General features: G+C 46.9%; 1 protein-coding gene across 4 annotated transcripts in view; it reads right to left on the reverse strand.

Annotated features, from left to right (window-relative positions):
* The window catches only part of DPF3 (double PHD fingers 3), a 275,967-nt gene that overhangs the window by 49,701 nt on the left and 211,572 nt on the right, over nt 1-14,694 (reverse strand). For 3 of the 4 annotated variants that reach the window (XM_015144032.3, XM_077941333.1, XM_077941334.1), the window contains exon 8: nt 5,037-5,165. In XM_015144032.3, the coding sequence (XP_014999518.3) occupies nt 5,037-5,165 (129 nt within the window). Of the gene's footprint in view, nt 1-780; nt 2,158-5,036; nt 5,166-14,694 lie in introns of all 4 variants that reach the window. The other variant, XR_013396429.1, reaches the window with a different exon arrangement.

Consider the following 14,694-nt stretch of genomic DNA (forward strand, 5'->3'; position numbering starts at 1 on the left):
GGGTTTCTTTGCTTGTCCTTGTGTTTTAGGTTGGTTTGTTATTTTAATGAGTGGTCTAATTCACGAGGATCTGCAGGGGCTGGCCTGTCAAAGTAGATCTTCCCAGAGACGCTGATAAGCAGTCTGTTAACCAGGCAGCTACTTGGGTCCCTCAACCCATGTCAAATGGTTCTGCTTGTGTTTCTGGAACCGTGCACTCCTGGAGGCCGGAGACCCTGGCCAACCTTAAAGGGAGTGCGGAATCTTCCAAACAGCCAAGTTGAGTTTTGTGCCTAATCAGGGATCTTCTTTAATTTGGACTCATCCCCTTGGTTGTGAAATTGGTACCCAGAGTGAGTAAGAAATACTACCTAGACATGCAGTGTTCTGTGGCCACACCTCCTTATTTCTAACCAAAGCCAGCAGCCAACTTCAATCTCAGTTCCCTGGACTCCACTTCCAGGTTTAGCCAAGGGAGGCAGAGTTAGCCAAGCACTTCCCTAGCCATTTTCTCTTGTAGTTGAAGCCAGAAGCCCGCCATTCTCCACACTGAGCCCCTCCCATAGTCCAAGCAAGACTCAGATCCCACACCTATGCTGGGGCCCACATGAGTTCACATGCACACGCGGGCCACAGAGGGCCAGGGGGAGATACTCCAGTAGCCACTCTTACACTAAGAAGGGGGTCCAAACCCAGGAAAACAAAAAAGCAAGCTGGGGGAAAAAGGAAAAAGAAAAAGAAAACTAAAAAATAGATATGATGGTTTTGCCCATATTGTAAGACAGGTTAGCCAAGACATACCTTTTGACTAGGACCTCGCAGCTGGTCGTTCTTGGGACTGTCAGTGAGGTGGGTGGCCTTCTCCATCGCCCCAGGGGCCTTGAGCAGTGTTGCTTTGGTTTATTTCAGGAAGTGCTATTGGAAACATAAAACAAAGCGCCTGGCGGGCACTATAAAAAAAAAAATTGAAGAAATACGGTAGCCTTGATCATCCAACGGGTATTGATATGTTTCTTAACAGGGGCAAGGGGAGGGGAAACACATGGTGGCGTCTCCTTCTGTCTTCCAGGAGCACGGCCTCGGCCTCGGTGGTGGAGTCACTGCTGAGCCCGTGACGTTCTGCTTATATTCCATCCCCGCATTTGGAAGTCGTTCTTTGCCAGGAGGAAAGTGAGGAAAAACCAGCAATAACAAAACAGCAGCTCTACTGACGGAGGAGGAGGAGCCCAGGAGGCGGCTGGTCAGGGCCCAGGTGTGGAGGGAGGCCAGGCATAGGCACCCCAACTTCTCTGGAACTACTGACATTTTCTCGCAAGCAGAGAGGAAGATGGAAAGGTCAGGGAGGAGAACGAGGGAGGGGTCTGCCACCGGGAGCCACAAACTCCATGGGGCACAGAAAGTGCCACCGTCTCCCATTGAGGAAATTCTCCCCCCAGTGGCTTGCCTCTAAACAGGATATTGCTTCAATTTCTTTGATTTCCCTTCTCTCTCCCTCTCTCAAAAAAAGTCTGATTCTAATAATAGCTAGAATATATAAATAATAATGTTTTAATGTTATTGGTTCTCTGTTTCCAAACCCAAAGTTCCTCTTCTCTTCCTTTTGCCAATAAATATGAAAATTGAGGACATCAACTCTGCTCCTGTCAAAAAGACCCCCTCCCCTCAGAAAAGAGACAATCCGCCTAACTTCCTATTTCTATAGAAAATAAATAGCACATCACGATGCCATCTCTCAGAAGAACGCTCATTCTGCTCTTTTGTTTTGTTTCAGTAGTTTGTGCTTCTGTTGTACACACCCAAAACAGAGGGGTGGGGGGAGGGATGGAGGGACACATGGGAGGTGAGGGGGAAAAAAGCAAGGATAGAGGGAAAATCTAAAGTTGTCTTTCATTAAAAAAAAATATATATCAGAACGAGCACAATGACCAAAGTCAGAGGGGGATGGCTAATTGCCCAGAGAGTCTGTTCCGTGGGTTTAGCAACTGCCCTTTTTATCTGCTGTGGGCGAACCCCGGCCACTGCGGCGTCCTCGACAGGAGCGAGGCTCTTCCAAATCGTCCTCATCAAAGCCGTGGAAAGTTGACGTGTCACTTTCTGACGTGGAACCGAATAAGTCCTCCGTGGTACGTGCTGCGGCCGCTGCCTCCTTCTCCTTCCTGCCTTCTCCTCCCAAATGAGCTGACATGTATGATGAATATATCAGCACATGGGTTAAGCAACAGACAGCATTATTAATATTCTCATTACATTATTACAATGCTATTCTTAATAGCAAGATATTAAACCGCTTGCACACCAAAGGGATTAACCCGGTGCATCACCTGGTGACAGGGATTTGGGACAAAGCAAACATTTCCAGGGAAGAGGCTTCCCCCAAAGGCATCACCTCTACCATAGTACATATGTCCACAGCTTCCGACAGCAAAAGCTTCAACCATGATCTTTCTTCTGTTGTGCATACACACAGGCGCTTGCACGCTCACTCAACCCTGCCCCAGACAATGATTTTCCTTGGTGGTTTTTAAACCTGGTTGGGATTCCTTTGGTGTTTTCTGTTGGTGTTTCTTTGAACGATATTTGTTCTTCACTTTGACAGTCAGCTCTACAAAGGTATTACTGTCAGATAACCCATTCAAGGTGGTTAAGCCTCCATCCATTTCATTTTTATTTTTACTCGCTTCTAATCCCATTCTTTCAGAACCCTTTCAATTCTCCCCCTATGCCATGTGGTTCATTTGCACTGAAAGCAAAAGGAAGTTGGAAAGTCTGATAAGTGGTAGGTGACAAAAGAGTTTATTTTCTTTAACTACCGGAGGAAATTTCTGTGATCTGCATCCACATACATGTGCATGCAAGTGTACCCCACACACACACACACACACACACACATACACACTCTCCAGTCACCAACCATGCCCAGATATTGGTTACTCCAGAAAGTTCAGTTGTCAAATCTCACTCAGGGCACTACGAAGGTGAGAAATAGGAGTCGAAAAGTCCTAATAAATCAGAGCATCCTGAAATCTGTACAACTCAGGTTTAAACTTTTTCGCATTCTAAATGAGCCCCAAGACTGCTCTTGTATAAGTGAATGATACATCCCTCATGGTGCCAATTTCAGGACTCTCACTTCCTCCCAGGAAACAGCAGTGGTAGGGTAGATGGGAGGGGGAAGGAAGCTCTTCCAAGCTCCATACTCTTCTCTGGAAGGACCGTAGGGAGGCTCCAGAGAAGTATTCGCCCACCTGCCTTAACAAGCACATCTCATCTCATGGGCCAATGACACCTGTGTCTTCCCATGGTATCAACTATTTCAGGAACATCAGAGGCAGACCTTGACTAAATGATCCACCAAAACCAATCCTTGGCAAATGCAATGAGAATACCTAGGTTGGTAGAAAATGACTCCCTGAGCCACATAGCAGACAGAACCTTGGGGGGAAAGCTGAGAGAAGGTTGTGGAAAGAGGCTTTGCATAGAAAAAACAACTTCCCACTCCTGACATTCCATGGCTTGGATTCTAGCACCCTGTCTTTTGTAAGAAACGAAGGGGAGAAATTACAGCAGTTTGCAATGAGAATTCTGAAGCTGCCCCCTCTAACCCATCCAAACCTATAGCAGTCCATAACGTGTTGCTTAGAACATCACTCCAAGTGACCTTGCTTCTGGAAGTAGAGATTTCATCTGATTGCTTGCTTTTAAAAATCACCGCATTGAATTTCATCTTTTTTTTTAAAGTAACTTAAAAAACAGACTCTGCTATCACAAGAGCCCTGTCTTCTATGCTAGCATCCATAGAGCAAAAAATTCAATGTTAAGTACCATGTTTGGACAGTAAATGAACTGACAGAATTGCACAAATGGACCGCCCTATCAGGGTCCTTGAGAGTTACAGTTGAGGGTTGTGTGCAGCAGAAACCACAGTCCTTTTAAAATTACTGATTTGCTACTCAAGCCAGCCTTAAGCCCTAAACAGCCCTCCCATCAAAATATAAAAGGGTTAAAGCTAAGCTTTGCAGACAGAGCAAGGAAAGAGCTGAGTCGCTACAGTCAACCATGATGGGGTCATCTCAGTTCTTCTCTGGGGACTGGGAGTGAAAAAGACACTGGATAGAAAGGTAGAAAGGAAAAATGACTCCTCACTGCTGGAACCAAGCATCCAACCAAACTGTTTCACCTACTCATATCAGGGGCTGATGAGACTAAAACTGGGGTTGAAATTCCCTCCTCCCGGCCTCGCACTGTGGTCTAGTGATGACATAATACAATATGAAAAGTAGGTAGTACCAACCAACCATGGCCAGCCGAAAATAATGGTTTGGTCAGAACTAAAAAACAAAACAACCTCTTGAACATAACCTGAAGACCTGAATTCATTTTAAGCATGAAGGAAGAAGACCAAAAGTCTCTTTCTGTTATTTTAGCCTTTGAACAGGTTAAAATAGAAACATATACACCAAATCAACTACAGATTAGCCCTAGGAATGCCCGTCCTTTTGCCTCATTGACCTACCAGGGTATCTTCTGTTCCGTTTTAGAAAATGAGATGAGTGGCCAATGAGGTGGTGTTTATGCAGCTAGCCAGGAGCCCGGGAATCTCTGACTCCCACAATTCAAGATGTGGTTGCTTTCCCCATACTCATGTTTCCACACCACACTCTTTGGGTTTGCCCTAGGCACTTCCACAGAACAAACACATCTTTCTGTTACATGTGCATCGTCCACTACGAGAAAGCACGTTGCCTTCTCTCCAGGTTTTTCCACCCTACCTTGCTGTGGTCCATAAAAACATGCACAAAGAAATATGCACCTCATAGAAAGGCCAGACACAAATCCAAAACTTCTCTTTGCCCTTTCCCCTGGATCCTAGGGCATAACTTTTGGTTCTTGAGACCCAAAGAAGAAAAATACGGAATGAGCTGAAAACCCCTCTCCACTCGAAAGCATCGCCACCATCGCTTCCCTCTCCAGTCTCCACCACCAACAGGATGGAAGAGGAATGCAAGAGGAGCATTCCTGGTCTACGGGCACCTGGTGTGGGAAGGGGCCGCACTCACCAGAGCGTCCACAATCTGCGCAGGACACCAGCTCTTCAGGCCGCCCGCTCTTCTTGTTCATGTTGGAGCCCCCCAAACAGAAGTCACAGTAGTTATTGGGAATGACTGTTCCATCCGGTCCTTTCTGGGCTGTGGGAACATTTAAAACATTCGATTTCAGGCTTATATGAGTTTCAACTGCCCCTTCTCCTCCTACAGTGTGGTAGAATCTGCTCCAGAAGGATTTATTATAACCAAGTTGGCAAATTGGGCTAGGCTTTCTTTTGGACCCTTTCTGGCTTAATGGTACTAATAATGTCTCGCAAGTCACCCAGAGATTAATTTTTAGAGTATTTCCCAGCTCTGTGTTGTTGTGGAAATCCCCCTGCTCCTCTGATTGCATCCTTAGATGATCAAACCATCCAGAAGGGGTACTGGTCAAGTGAACTACTCTCAGCCCTAAACAATCAGCCCTGTGGGCCCAGGCCCCAGGCATCAGATGGAAACCACACATTGTAATGTGAGGAGAGGGAGAAGAAAGAGCCAGTGCCTGGACCGTGCCATTGGGAGGGGTGCTTTTGTTTAGGAGATATTCTTCCTGTCCCTGAAAAGGAAAACAAAGAAGCGCTGATGGGTGGTCATTTCCAGGAAGAACACCAAAGATGCTCTTGGGGACTTGGACAAACATCCTGGTAGGGTATCAGTCTCCCTGAAGGGGAGTCTCATCTCCCTGAATTCCAGACCCATTGATCATGGAAAGTACCCAAGACCCCAAGTGCCTTAAAGTTTCTAGACCCAGGTTTCTAGGCACTTGGTTCAGCCACATGCTAGAGATGGATTAAATGGTGAGTTACTGAGCATGTCTTTAGCCTTAAGACCGTCACAAGAAACTGAACACACTAACTTCAAAACCCACTCCTGATAGAGGTCCTTAAACAAAGGCAAAGAGAAATCTTGGGACATGACCTTGAAAACAAAGCCTATGAGGAGAATAGCACCTGTCCTCAAGCACCAAAATCATTCCATTTCCAGGGGCTGCTTGAGAAGCCTTGAACAGGTTATTTGCATGAAGAGAAATGCCTCCCTTTCTCTCTGTTTCTCCCTCCCTATTGTGGGCATTTCTTTGTCATATTCATACTCCCTGTTTGCAACTAAGAAGAAAAGTCTTTCTGTTTATGGGATCAGCCTTAATCATCTGAGTGTCTTCCTCCTCACCAGACCCAGTGTCTGCTGCTGCCTTTCATTATTCACTGGCTAACATTAATCAGGGTCCCACAGTGTACAAATCTGAAAAAGGAAGCAGAGATGTGAGCAGAAATACCATCCAGACAGTAAGTGATAAACGGATTCACCCACTTTAATGTGATTCCCTCTGGCCTCCACTTCCTCCATGCCTCTGCTTTGCCTCCAGGAATAGAAAACTTACCTGGGGAAGGCAGAAGACAAAAGCTAGAGGAATTTCATTATAGAGGGTTAATCCATTTATCAGTTGCTATTTGAATTGTTTAATTGGTTTCTAAGTCATTGATTTCCATCTTCAGGGAGGCAGACAATTCTCTGCAAGAAGTGTTAGCTGTTTGCAGGAGACAGAGGAGCTGGTCACATTCTGGGATCTGTTGAGTGTGGGCTTTTCTTCATCAGTCCCTGGATCTCAAACACATCTGCATGGCATACAGAATGGTTTTGCGAATAATCTCCAAAAAGCAGTACATCCACAAAAATTTTACTCTGCCTATAAAATTTTCATTGCACAAATCCAGAAGTACCAGAGTCCCTTTCTCCCTTCTCCCTCAATTGCCATCTTCGTCATTTTTAGAACTCTCCTAAGAAAATCCAAGCATCTCTATGAAGCAAATAAACTCAGGGTTTCCTCAACAAGAGATGGATGGAAAACTATCAAATGATGAACAGAAAGAAGAGATAGGGTATACTAAATTTAGGGGCTGAGGGTAAACCAAAGTTAAGTGTCATGATTGATATGAGCTAGATATAATATGTGGAGATGCCAGTTGTTACTTAGGTAGCTTCCTGCATGGAAGGCAATCCGAGAATCCCACATATATCATTCCATAAAAACTTGCAGGGGTCCTAGTCTCCTCAGCTATCTCTCTCCTATATTCTTAGGGACTTCCTATAATTTTCAATTTCCTCCCCATTCACAAGATCTTTAACCAACTAAAGAATCTGATTTTCTCCAACACACTGTATCCCTTGTATGAGGCATGAGGAAGTAAAATATGGAGTATAAAAGCTTTCAGATTAATTCTTGATATGGTTTGGCTGTGTCCCCACCCAAATCTCATCTTGAATTGCAGCTCCCATAATCCCCACATGTTATAGGAGAGACCCAGTGGGATATAATTGAATCATGGGGCCAGGTTTTTCCCTAGCTGCTCTTGTGATAGTGAATAAGTCTCCTGAGATCTGATAGTTTTAAAAAGGGCAGTTCCCCTACACACGCTTTCTTGCCTGCCACCATGTAAGTCGTGCCTTTGCTCTTCCTCTGCCTTCTGCCATGATTGTGAGGCCTCCCCAGCCAGGTGGAACTGTGAGTCCATTGAACCTCTTTCTCTTTATAAATTACCCAATCTTGGGTGTTTCTTTCTAGCAGTATGAAAATGGTGGAACTGTGAGTCCACTAAACCTCTTTCTCTTTATAAATTACCCAATCTCGGGTGTTTCTTCCTAGCAGTATGAAAATGGACTAATACAATTCTACACAGCATTCACTACCAACAGACCATTGGTAGAACACCCTATTGAATCAGGAACTCTAATACTACAAGAAATAAAAAATTCAGAAACGATCTAGTAGAGCTAAGCAGGCAGTGATGGAGGAATTGAGCCTTTGTAAAAAGACCAAAGGAAAAGAATTGAATTCATCTGAAGAAGGGAAGCTTCTGAGGATATGGGAGTCAGAGCAGCATCCTGTTGGCCATACAGAGTTCCTGTCCAAGGGGTGAGGGAGGTTCTAAAATCCCATGTATAGGCCCTGGTGTGTGCAGGAGTGACATGCCAGGCCAGCTGGGGTGCAGAAGTACATTTTTAGTCTGGCAATGGACCAGTATATAAGGTGATCATGCACAGCTCTGTTTTATTTTCAGAGAAATCATTTTCACTTCAGTTTCTACTCTCTTCTTACAACAGTGAGCTCAAAGCGTCCTTCCATTGTGGTCAGATGGTGTGGAATGGACTAATTGCTTATGCACCTGATTTTCTTCTACTTTTTGGTACTTGAGATTAGTTTCAAAGCAAGCGTTCTCCCATGGAGCTCTCCCAAACTTCAGCTAAAACATATCGGTCATGCCCTAGGGAGGGCACTGTTGATATCACCATTATGACCCTTGTTTATACACATGTCTGTGTGCCTCCTCTCCCTGTTTTACATTGTCATCTCTCTATATTAAATAGATCTACTCCTTCAGGTTGGAGACCAGGTCTAACTCGTTGTTGGAACCCCTACAATCTGTAGGATGAGTGACTTAGAGAGGGATGGCAGGGATGTTAGTGGGTGGCACAGTGATGCCCTGGGACCACCGGATATCATTCACTGCCCCTGGTTTATTTCCCTGCCAGAGGAGACCTGGTCCCTGTGTGCATGAAATGGTCTGTCACTTGGTCTCATGGCCAGCTCCCAGAGTACACAGAAGTCGGTAGCCAATGGCCCTGCATCACTGGAAGAATAACACTGTACCCATCCTGTGGGAGGTGAGACATCATTCTGCACCAAACACACAAGAACATAGAAGACAATGATTCATTGTCTCTTGAGAAGAGGACACCAGGTCATGCCTATCCACTCAGCCTCCCTTTTGTTCAACTGCATATTGAGAAGAAAAGGAAGCAGACATTTATCACACCACAAAACTGTGGCAAATCTTTTGCTGGATGCTTTATATATGTTATTTCATTGATTCTTGCAAAAACTTTGTGCAATAGGGATTTTTTTTGACAGATACAGTAACTGAAATCCAAAGAGATTAAAGCACTGGCTCCAAGCCTCGGTTGGGCTCTTCAAAGGCAGGATTCACCCCCAGTTTGTCTGTGTCCCCAGAGATTGTGCCTCTAATCACACTTCTCTGCCTCCTGGGAAGTCCAGAGGTAAATATTTTCCAGCCACACCTTGCATATAAAATATTTCATAAATCTCTTTAGAGTCAACCTGATTCACCCAATATGATATTTACGAAGCCCAAAGCGATAAAAATTATTGAGACTGGCCTGATAAAAGTGGAAATTCCCTTTGAACTTAAATTTAATGTCCCTACCACAGTAATCCATCCTGGGTGATCCTGTTTATTGTCATCTACTCTATGAAAACACTTCTCTGGAGAATTCCAGAGGCTCATGAAGGAATTTTTTTAAGTAAATCTCACATCATGGCTAGGTTGGCCTATGGCCTGACCCAGCCATGAGCAATTTCCTGGTACCGTATATGAGATCATTATAAAAAGGATTTTACTATAAATAGGAAGCTCGCCCAGACCTTGCAAGTGGGATTTAAATAGAGATTTTGCTTCTGCTTATGGGAAATTGAGTCCCGCTTTGCAGAATAAGATGACGGGCAGGGCAAAGACCTGAGTAGTATCTCTATGGCAGTGTCTGCGATGATGGATGTGGTTTTCTGTTGATTAATGTTCACGGACTGAGATCATATCAGAGATACAAGTAAGTTGCTGAGAAAATAAAGTGAGCCTTGAGAGTTTAGAAATCTACCTGAGGGAGATAACTCTAAAAAGCCCAAAGGAAAAAAAAATGGAAATCAGGAACAAAGTTCATGAAGAAAGTAGAAAAAAAAAATAACAGAAGGCAGGGAAGAGCATTCAGATAAATCAAAGCAAGAAAAAGGAAAAGCAAAGCTTCACACAGTCCCACCACCACGCTCAGGGAAGGGAGAGCAGGCATTCTGGAAAGGTATTAGTGCACGCTCCAGGATTTTTGAGTTAAATCAGGTTTTACGTCTATGGCAAACAAGGCCCCAGATCTTCCATAAAACTACCACCCAGGCAGCGCCGGCTCTCCCCCTCCCAGTCGGATCTCCGCTGTGATGTGCCTGCCACTCACAGAAAGAATGAGTGGCGGGGACAAACCGGCCATCGGCAACAGCCACTCATCTGGGTTCTGCTGAGACCAGAGCTGCGTCCCAAGCATCCTAGGGAATAGGAAGCAGGCCAGAAGTTCAGGCTCCTCCTTGGCACGTGCACAAAAGCATGGCCTCACATCCTGAGCAGACGCTCTGACCGCCTGCCAGGGCCTGGTGTGCACAAACGCGTGGCCACGCTCAGTGCGTACCACCCACCACCCAGCCCCAGCCCCAGCCCCAGCCCCAGCCCTAGCTGAGCAGCTCTATTTCTGGAGCCTGCTAGCCTGGAAGGTTGGGGTGCACAGCCCTTGGGGAATTCGGGGGCAGTGAGCAGAGCCCTCTGGGAAGAGAGGCGCCTCTTCTAGCCCCTCTCATCTGTTCCCCCCGCCACCCTCCACAGGCTGACAGTTCCCATGTCCCTCTACAGGTCTGACATGTTTCCATGGCAACTGGAATCCTGGGCTCCGGCAGCCTCCGCTCTTGCCACCTGTTATGACTTCATCTCTCAAGTGTAAAGCATGCTAGCCCCGTGCCACTTGGCTGTGCAGAGCGCATCTTCAGAGGACGACGGAGGGAAGGAAAGGGGAGAGGAAAGGAGGAAAGCAGAGAAGCAGCCCAGGCTGGCCAGGCAGGACGCACTGGCCAGGCCAGTCCAGAGGAGGAAGCTTGGGGGCCAGAAACGGGAGGGTGGGGAGCAAGGGTGGACCCCGACGTGCCTTCCTTGCAGAATCAGGAGCAGGCCTCAGCTGGAGGCCACTGCCACAGCCTGCTACCTCTGCCCAGCCTTTAATGAGGGCTGCGGGAGGAGGGGGAGGTGGGTTGGGGAGAGAAGGCGGCTGCAAGGAGCTCCGGCAGGCCCAGCGTGGAGCAGAGTCAGGAGAGGGTTAAAAGTGGCGTGATAGAGACTGTGAGGAAGGCTGGACCAGAGGGCAAAGGGAGCATCAAAGCCGGGATAAATGGCCTTAATTCTCATGCTCCTGCTCGCTGGTCGTGTTTACTCATATAAATTATCCCCCAGGCCTGACACCTTTTTTCATTGCTTCCCTAGAACTGATGAAAAAATAAATCCCACAGATCCCAGGAATAAAAAGTGTGGGGCTTTCATTCAGGCTGGTTCTCCTTGGCCAGCTAATAGCAACTCAGGCCCTGTCCCAGGGCTCCAGGAGGAAGACAAAGGAAGCCTTCCTCCCAAATGTGGAGCAGCAGGGGGCCTGGAAGCCTGGCGGGAAAGCAGACAGCAGGGCCCACTCCCCACAGGACCCTCCCAACCGTCAGAGCCCTTGACGACAGAGAACTCGCTCTCCCCAAAGGCCATCTTGCCAGCAGCCCTGAGGACACCGTGAATATCTGGGAAAGTAAAGGGGGCCGTGCAGGAGTGGGAGTGGATGCAGAAGGCGCTGAGGCCCCGGGCCGCTGTCATAAGTACTCACATTTATGGACGGGGCTGATAAACTGTCACACTTTGCACCGTGAAGGACAAGGTGAGACAAGATGAGCTGGAATGGCAGCACGTGCCACAGAAGAGCTGGGAAAGCAGGTGGCTAACAACTAAAGCCATGGCCAGAGGGCGGGCTTCTCTGGAGAGGCCTCTGCGCACAGGGAAGGGCCCCTAGGCCCTTTGACTGCATTGCTGATCTAGAAGCAAGAGAACACGCTAGGTGATGTCCTGAGGTCCCTTTCAGGCCTATTATTCGAGCATTATAATCAGATGAAAGAAGAGACAGAAAAGCCAAGTTTTCCACACCCAGAGGAACCCAGCCTTTCATCGCTGCTTTATACTCATGTAAATGCCTCTTTTCCTATTAGCCATATGCTACCTGAGGGCAGGAGCCGTGTCCTTCCCCTCTGTATCCCTGGCCCGCAGTGAGTGACACAAAGCCGACAATCAATGTTGAGTGAAAGGATGGACAAATCATCACAGAGACTTTTTGAGAAAAAGAAAATCTGTCAGGCAAAGGGAAGTTAATGATTAGGAATTGAGTGGACGGAGAGTCCCCTGAGCACAGAGTGACCATCATAAGTCCCTCTCACATCGGGGCACAGAAGAAGTGGGAAGGAGAAATATTGGAGGCCCTGGAGAGAAGAAAGCTGTGGTGTGGAGAGCCATTGCATGTGCCTCCCCCAGGAATCCTCTTTCTTAGGCATTTCTTAGTCAACCAGAATGGAAGGCATGAAGAATCCCCAGGCTCAGCTGGCCCCAGAGTCTTGAGTCTCATTCTGTCTCTCACCAGGGACTCAGCAGCAGCCAGTGAGAACAGAGGCCCCGTCTTGCTGTCTGTTTTGGTGACTGTAGAAATAGTATAAATATTTCAAAATGTGGAGTCAACCCTCCACCCTTCCTATGCCTGCCTCTTTTTCTCCATCTTTATCCAACGCTTACACCTTTAGATACAAACCTGGTGAATATTTACTCCTAAAAACTGTGCCATAGAAGCAGAACACACACCCACTCACACTGATGTCTCCATCTTGATGGATGTATTTGGTGAGAGTTGTAATTTGCGGTTTGCCAAAAGGCTGCAACAATTTGCCAGGAGTGTGTGCACCATGTCACCAGCTCTGGGTCTAGATGGTCACACGGCCCCCGAGGAATGTCCTTTGTGCTCCAGTTTTAGGTGGACAACCCTGGGTCTGCCATTAATGCTTCAGAATAGTAAGAAAACAAGTAAAGCTTCAGAATGGGTCGGGTACGGTGGCTCACACCTGTAATCCCAGCACTTTGGGAGGCCGAGGCAGGTGGATCATGAGGTCAGGAGTTCGAGACCAGCCTGGCCAACATGGCGAAACCTCATCTCTACTAAAAATACAAAAATCAGCCAGGTGTGGTGGCGGGCGCCTGTAATCCCAGCTACTCGGGAGGGTGAGGCAGGAGAATTGCTTGAACCCAGGAGATGGAGGTTGCAGTGAGCCGAGATTGTGCCATTGCACTCCAGCCTGGGCAACAAGAGCAAGACTCTGTCTCAAAAAAAAGAAAAAGCTTAGGAATGTTAGTGTTGATGTTGATGACACTGAGATGAATATCTTATGAGATGAATATCTTATTACAAGACACATAATGAGATATTTCAGTTTTCCAGTGTTTGGTGATATGGGTCAGTTCATGGCCTGGTGTGGCAACTTGTGATTGCTACCAAATGAGTTTACTGAAGGAGAAAACATTAATTTGAGAGCATCTATATCAATCAGACTCTGAACAAAGTGATGTCACTCCCCTTAATGAATTCCAGGACATCTTGGTGTGTTAGAGCTGGATGAGTTTTGTCTGTTTAAGTTGTCAGGATATTATTATTGACATAATTAGGATCCAACAAGCCCCTTGTTTTGCTTTGCCCAGCCCTGCCCTCTCAACCCTCTTCACTAGCACCACTGAACTCCGTCTGCAAGTGGACCAGCATTTTCTTTGTTCTTCAGACCGAAAGCCATATTTAAGAAAAGGAAAAGCATGAGCCTTCTGCTTTAGACCTGAGGATTTGGAAGGAATCAAGAGACCACAGAGCCTTGGGGCAGCACAGCCTGAGGATGGAGGCACAGACAGGGGCACACCCCAAAGGCAGGCCGGGAAGTCGGTGCTGAGAGTCAGAGACGCCTGCCCTACATGAGATGGAGCATTAGGAAAAGAGCAAAAACCAAGGCTACCCCTTCAATGTGACAGTACAGCCTGACTCCTGGCCGGTTACCTGGCTCAGTGCATCCAAAAGAAAAAAGGAATTAAAAGGAAGTTGACTGACTGAACATCAGTCTTGGAAAGTTAGATTTCTGTAAGGTAATGGTTTACCTGGGAACTTGTCAAAAATGCAAATTCCTGGTCAGGCACGGTGGCTCATGCCTGTAATCCCAGAATTTTGGGAGGCCAAGGCAGGTGGATCACTTGAGGTCAGGAGTTCGAGACCAGCCTGGCTAACATGGCAAAACCCCGCCTCTACTAAAAATACAAAAATTAGCTGGGTGTGGTGGTGAACACCTGTAATCCCAGCTACTTGGGAGGCTGAGGCAAGAGAATCACTTGAACCCAGGAGGTGGAGGTTGCAGTGAGCTGAGGTCATACCACTGCACTCCAGCCTGGGTGACAAAGCAAGACTCCATCTCAAAAAAAAAAAAAAAAAAGCCAATTCTAGGGCCTGAATTGCTGAATCAGAAACTCTGGGGGTAGGATGCAGTGGGCTGTGGTTTAACAAATGCTCCAGGTGATTCTGATGCAGCCTCAAGCTTGAGAAACATGGCTCTAATGCGGCGTGACAGTCATGTCACCTGGAAGTCATTTACTTAATCTTCATCATAACCTACGAGATAGATGCCATTAATGATCTGATTTTACATAGTGATCCATGAGGCATATGGAGGCTATGCAGCTCAGCTAAGGTCACATGTTAGTCAGTGGCTCACGTGGCTCTGAACCCAAGCAACCACACACCTGAGGGGAGGTGAGTTGGAGAGGTAGGCACGCAGGGCCTCACAGGCTAGGGCTTCCCAGATTTTGCTGTGCAAATCATTTGGGGATGTCATTAACATTCAGGTTGGAATTCATAGATCCAGGGTACGGCCTGAGATTCTACATGTCTTAAAAGCCCCCCCGGTAGGGTGGCCACGCATTCAGGT

The sequence above is a fragment of the Macaca mulatta genome, chromosome 7 (assembly GCF_049350105.2).
Source record: "Macaca mulatta isolate MMU2019108-1 chromosome 7, T2T-MMU8v2.0, whole genome shotgun sequence".
Lineage (NCBI taxonomy): Eukaryota > Metazoa > Chordata > Mammalia > Primates > Cercopithecidae > Macaca > Macaca mulatta.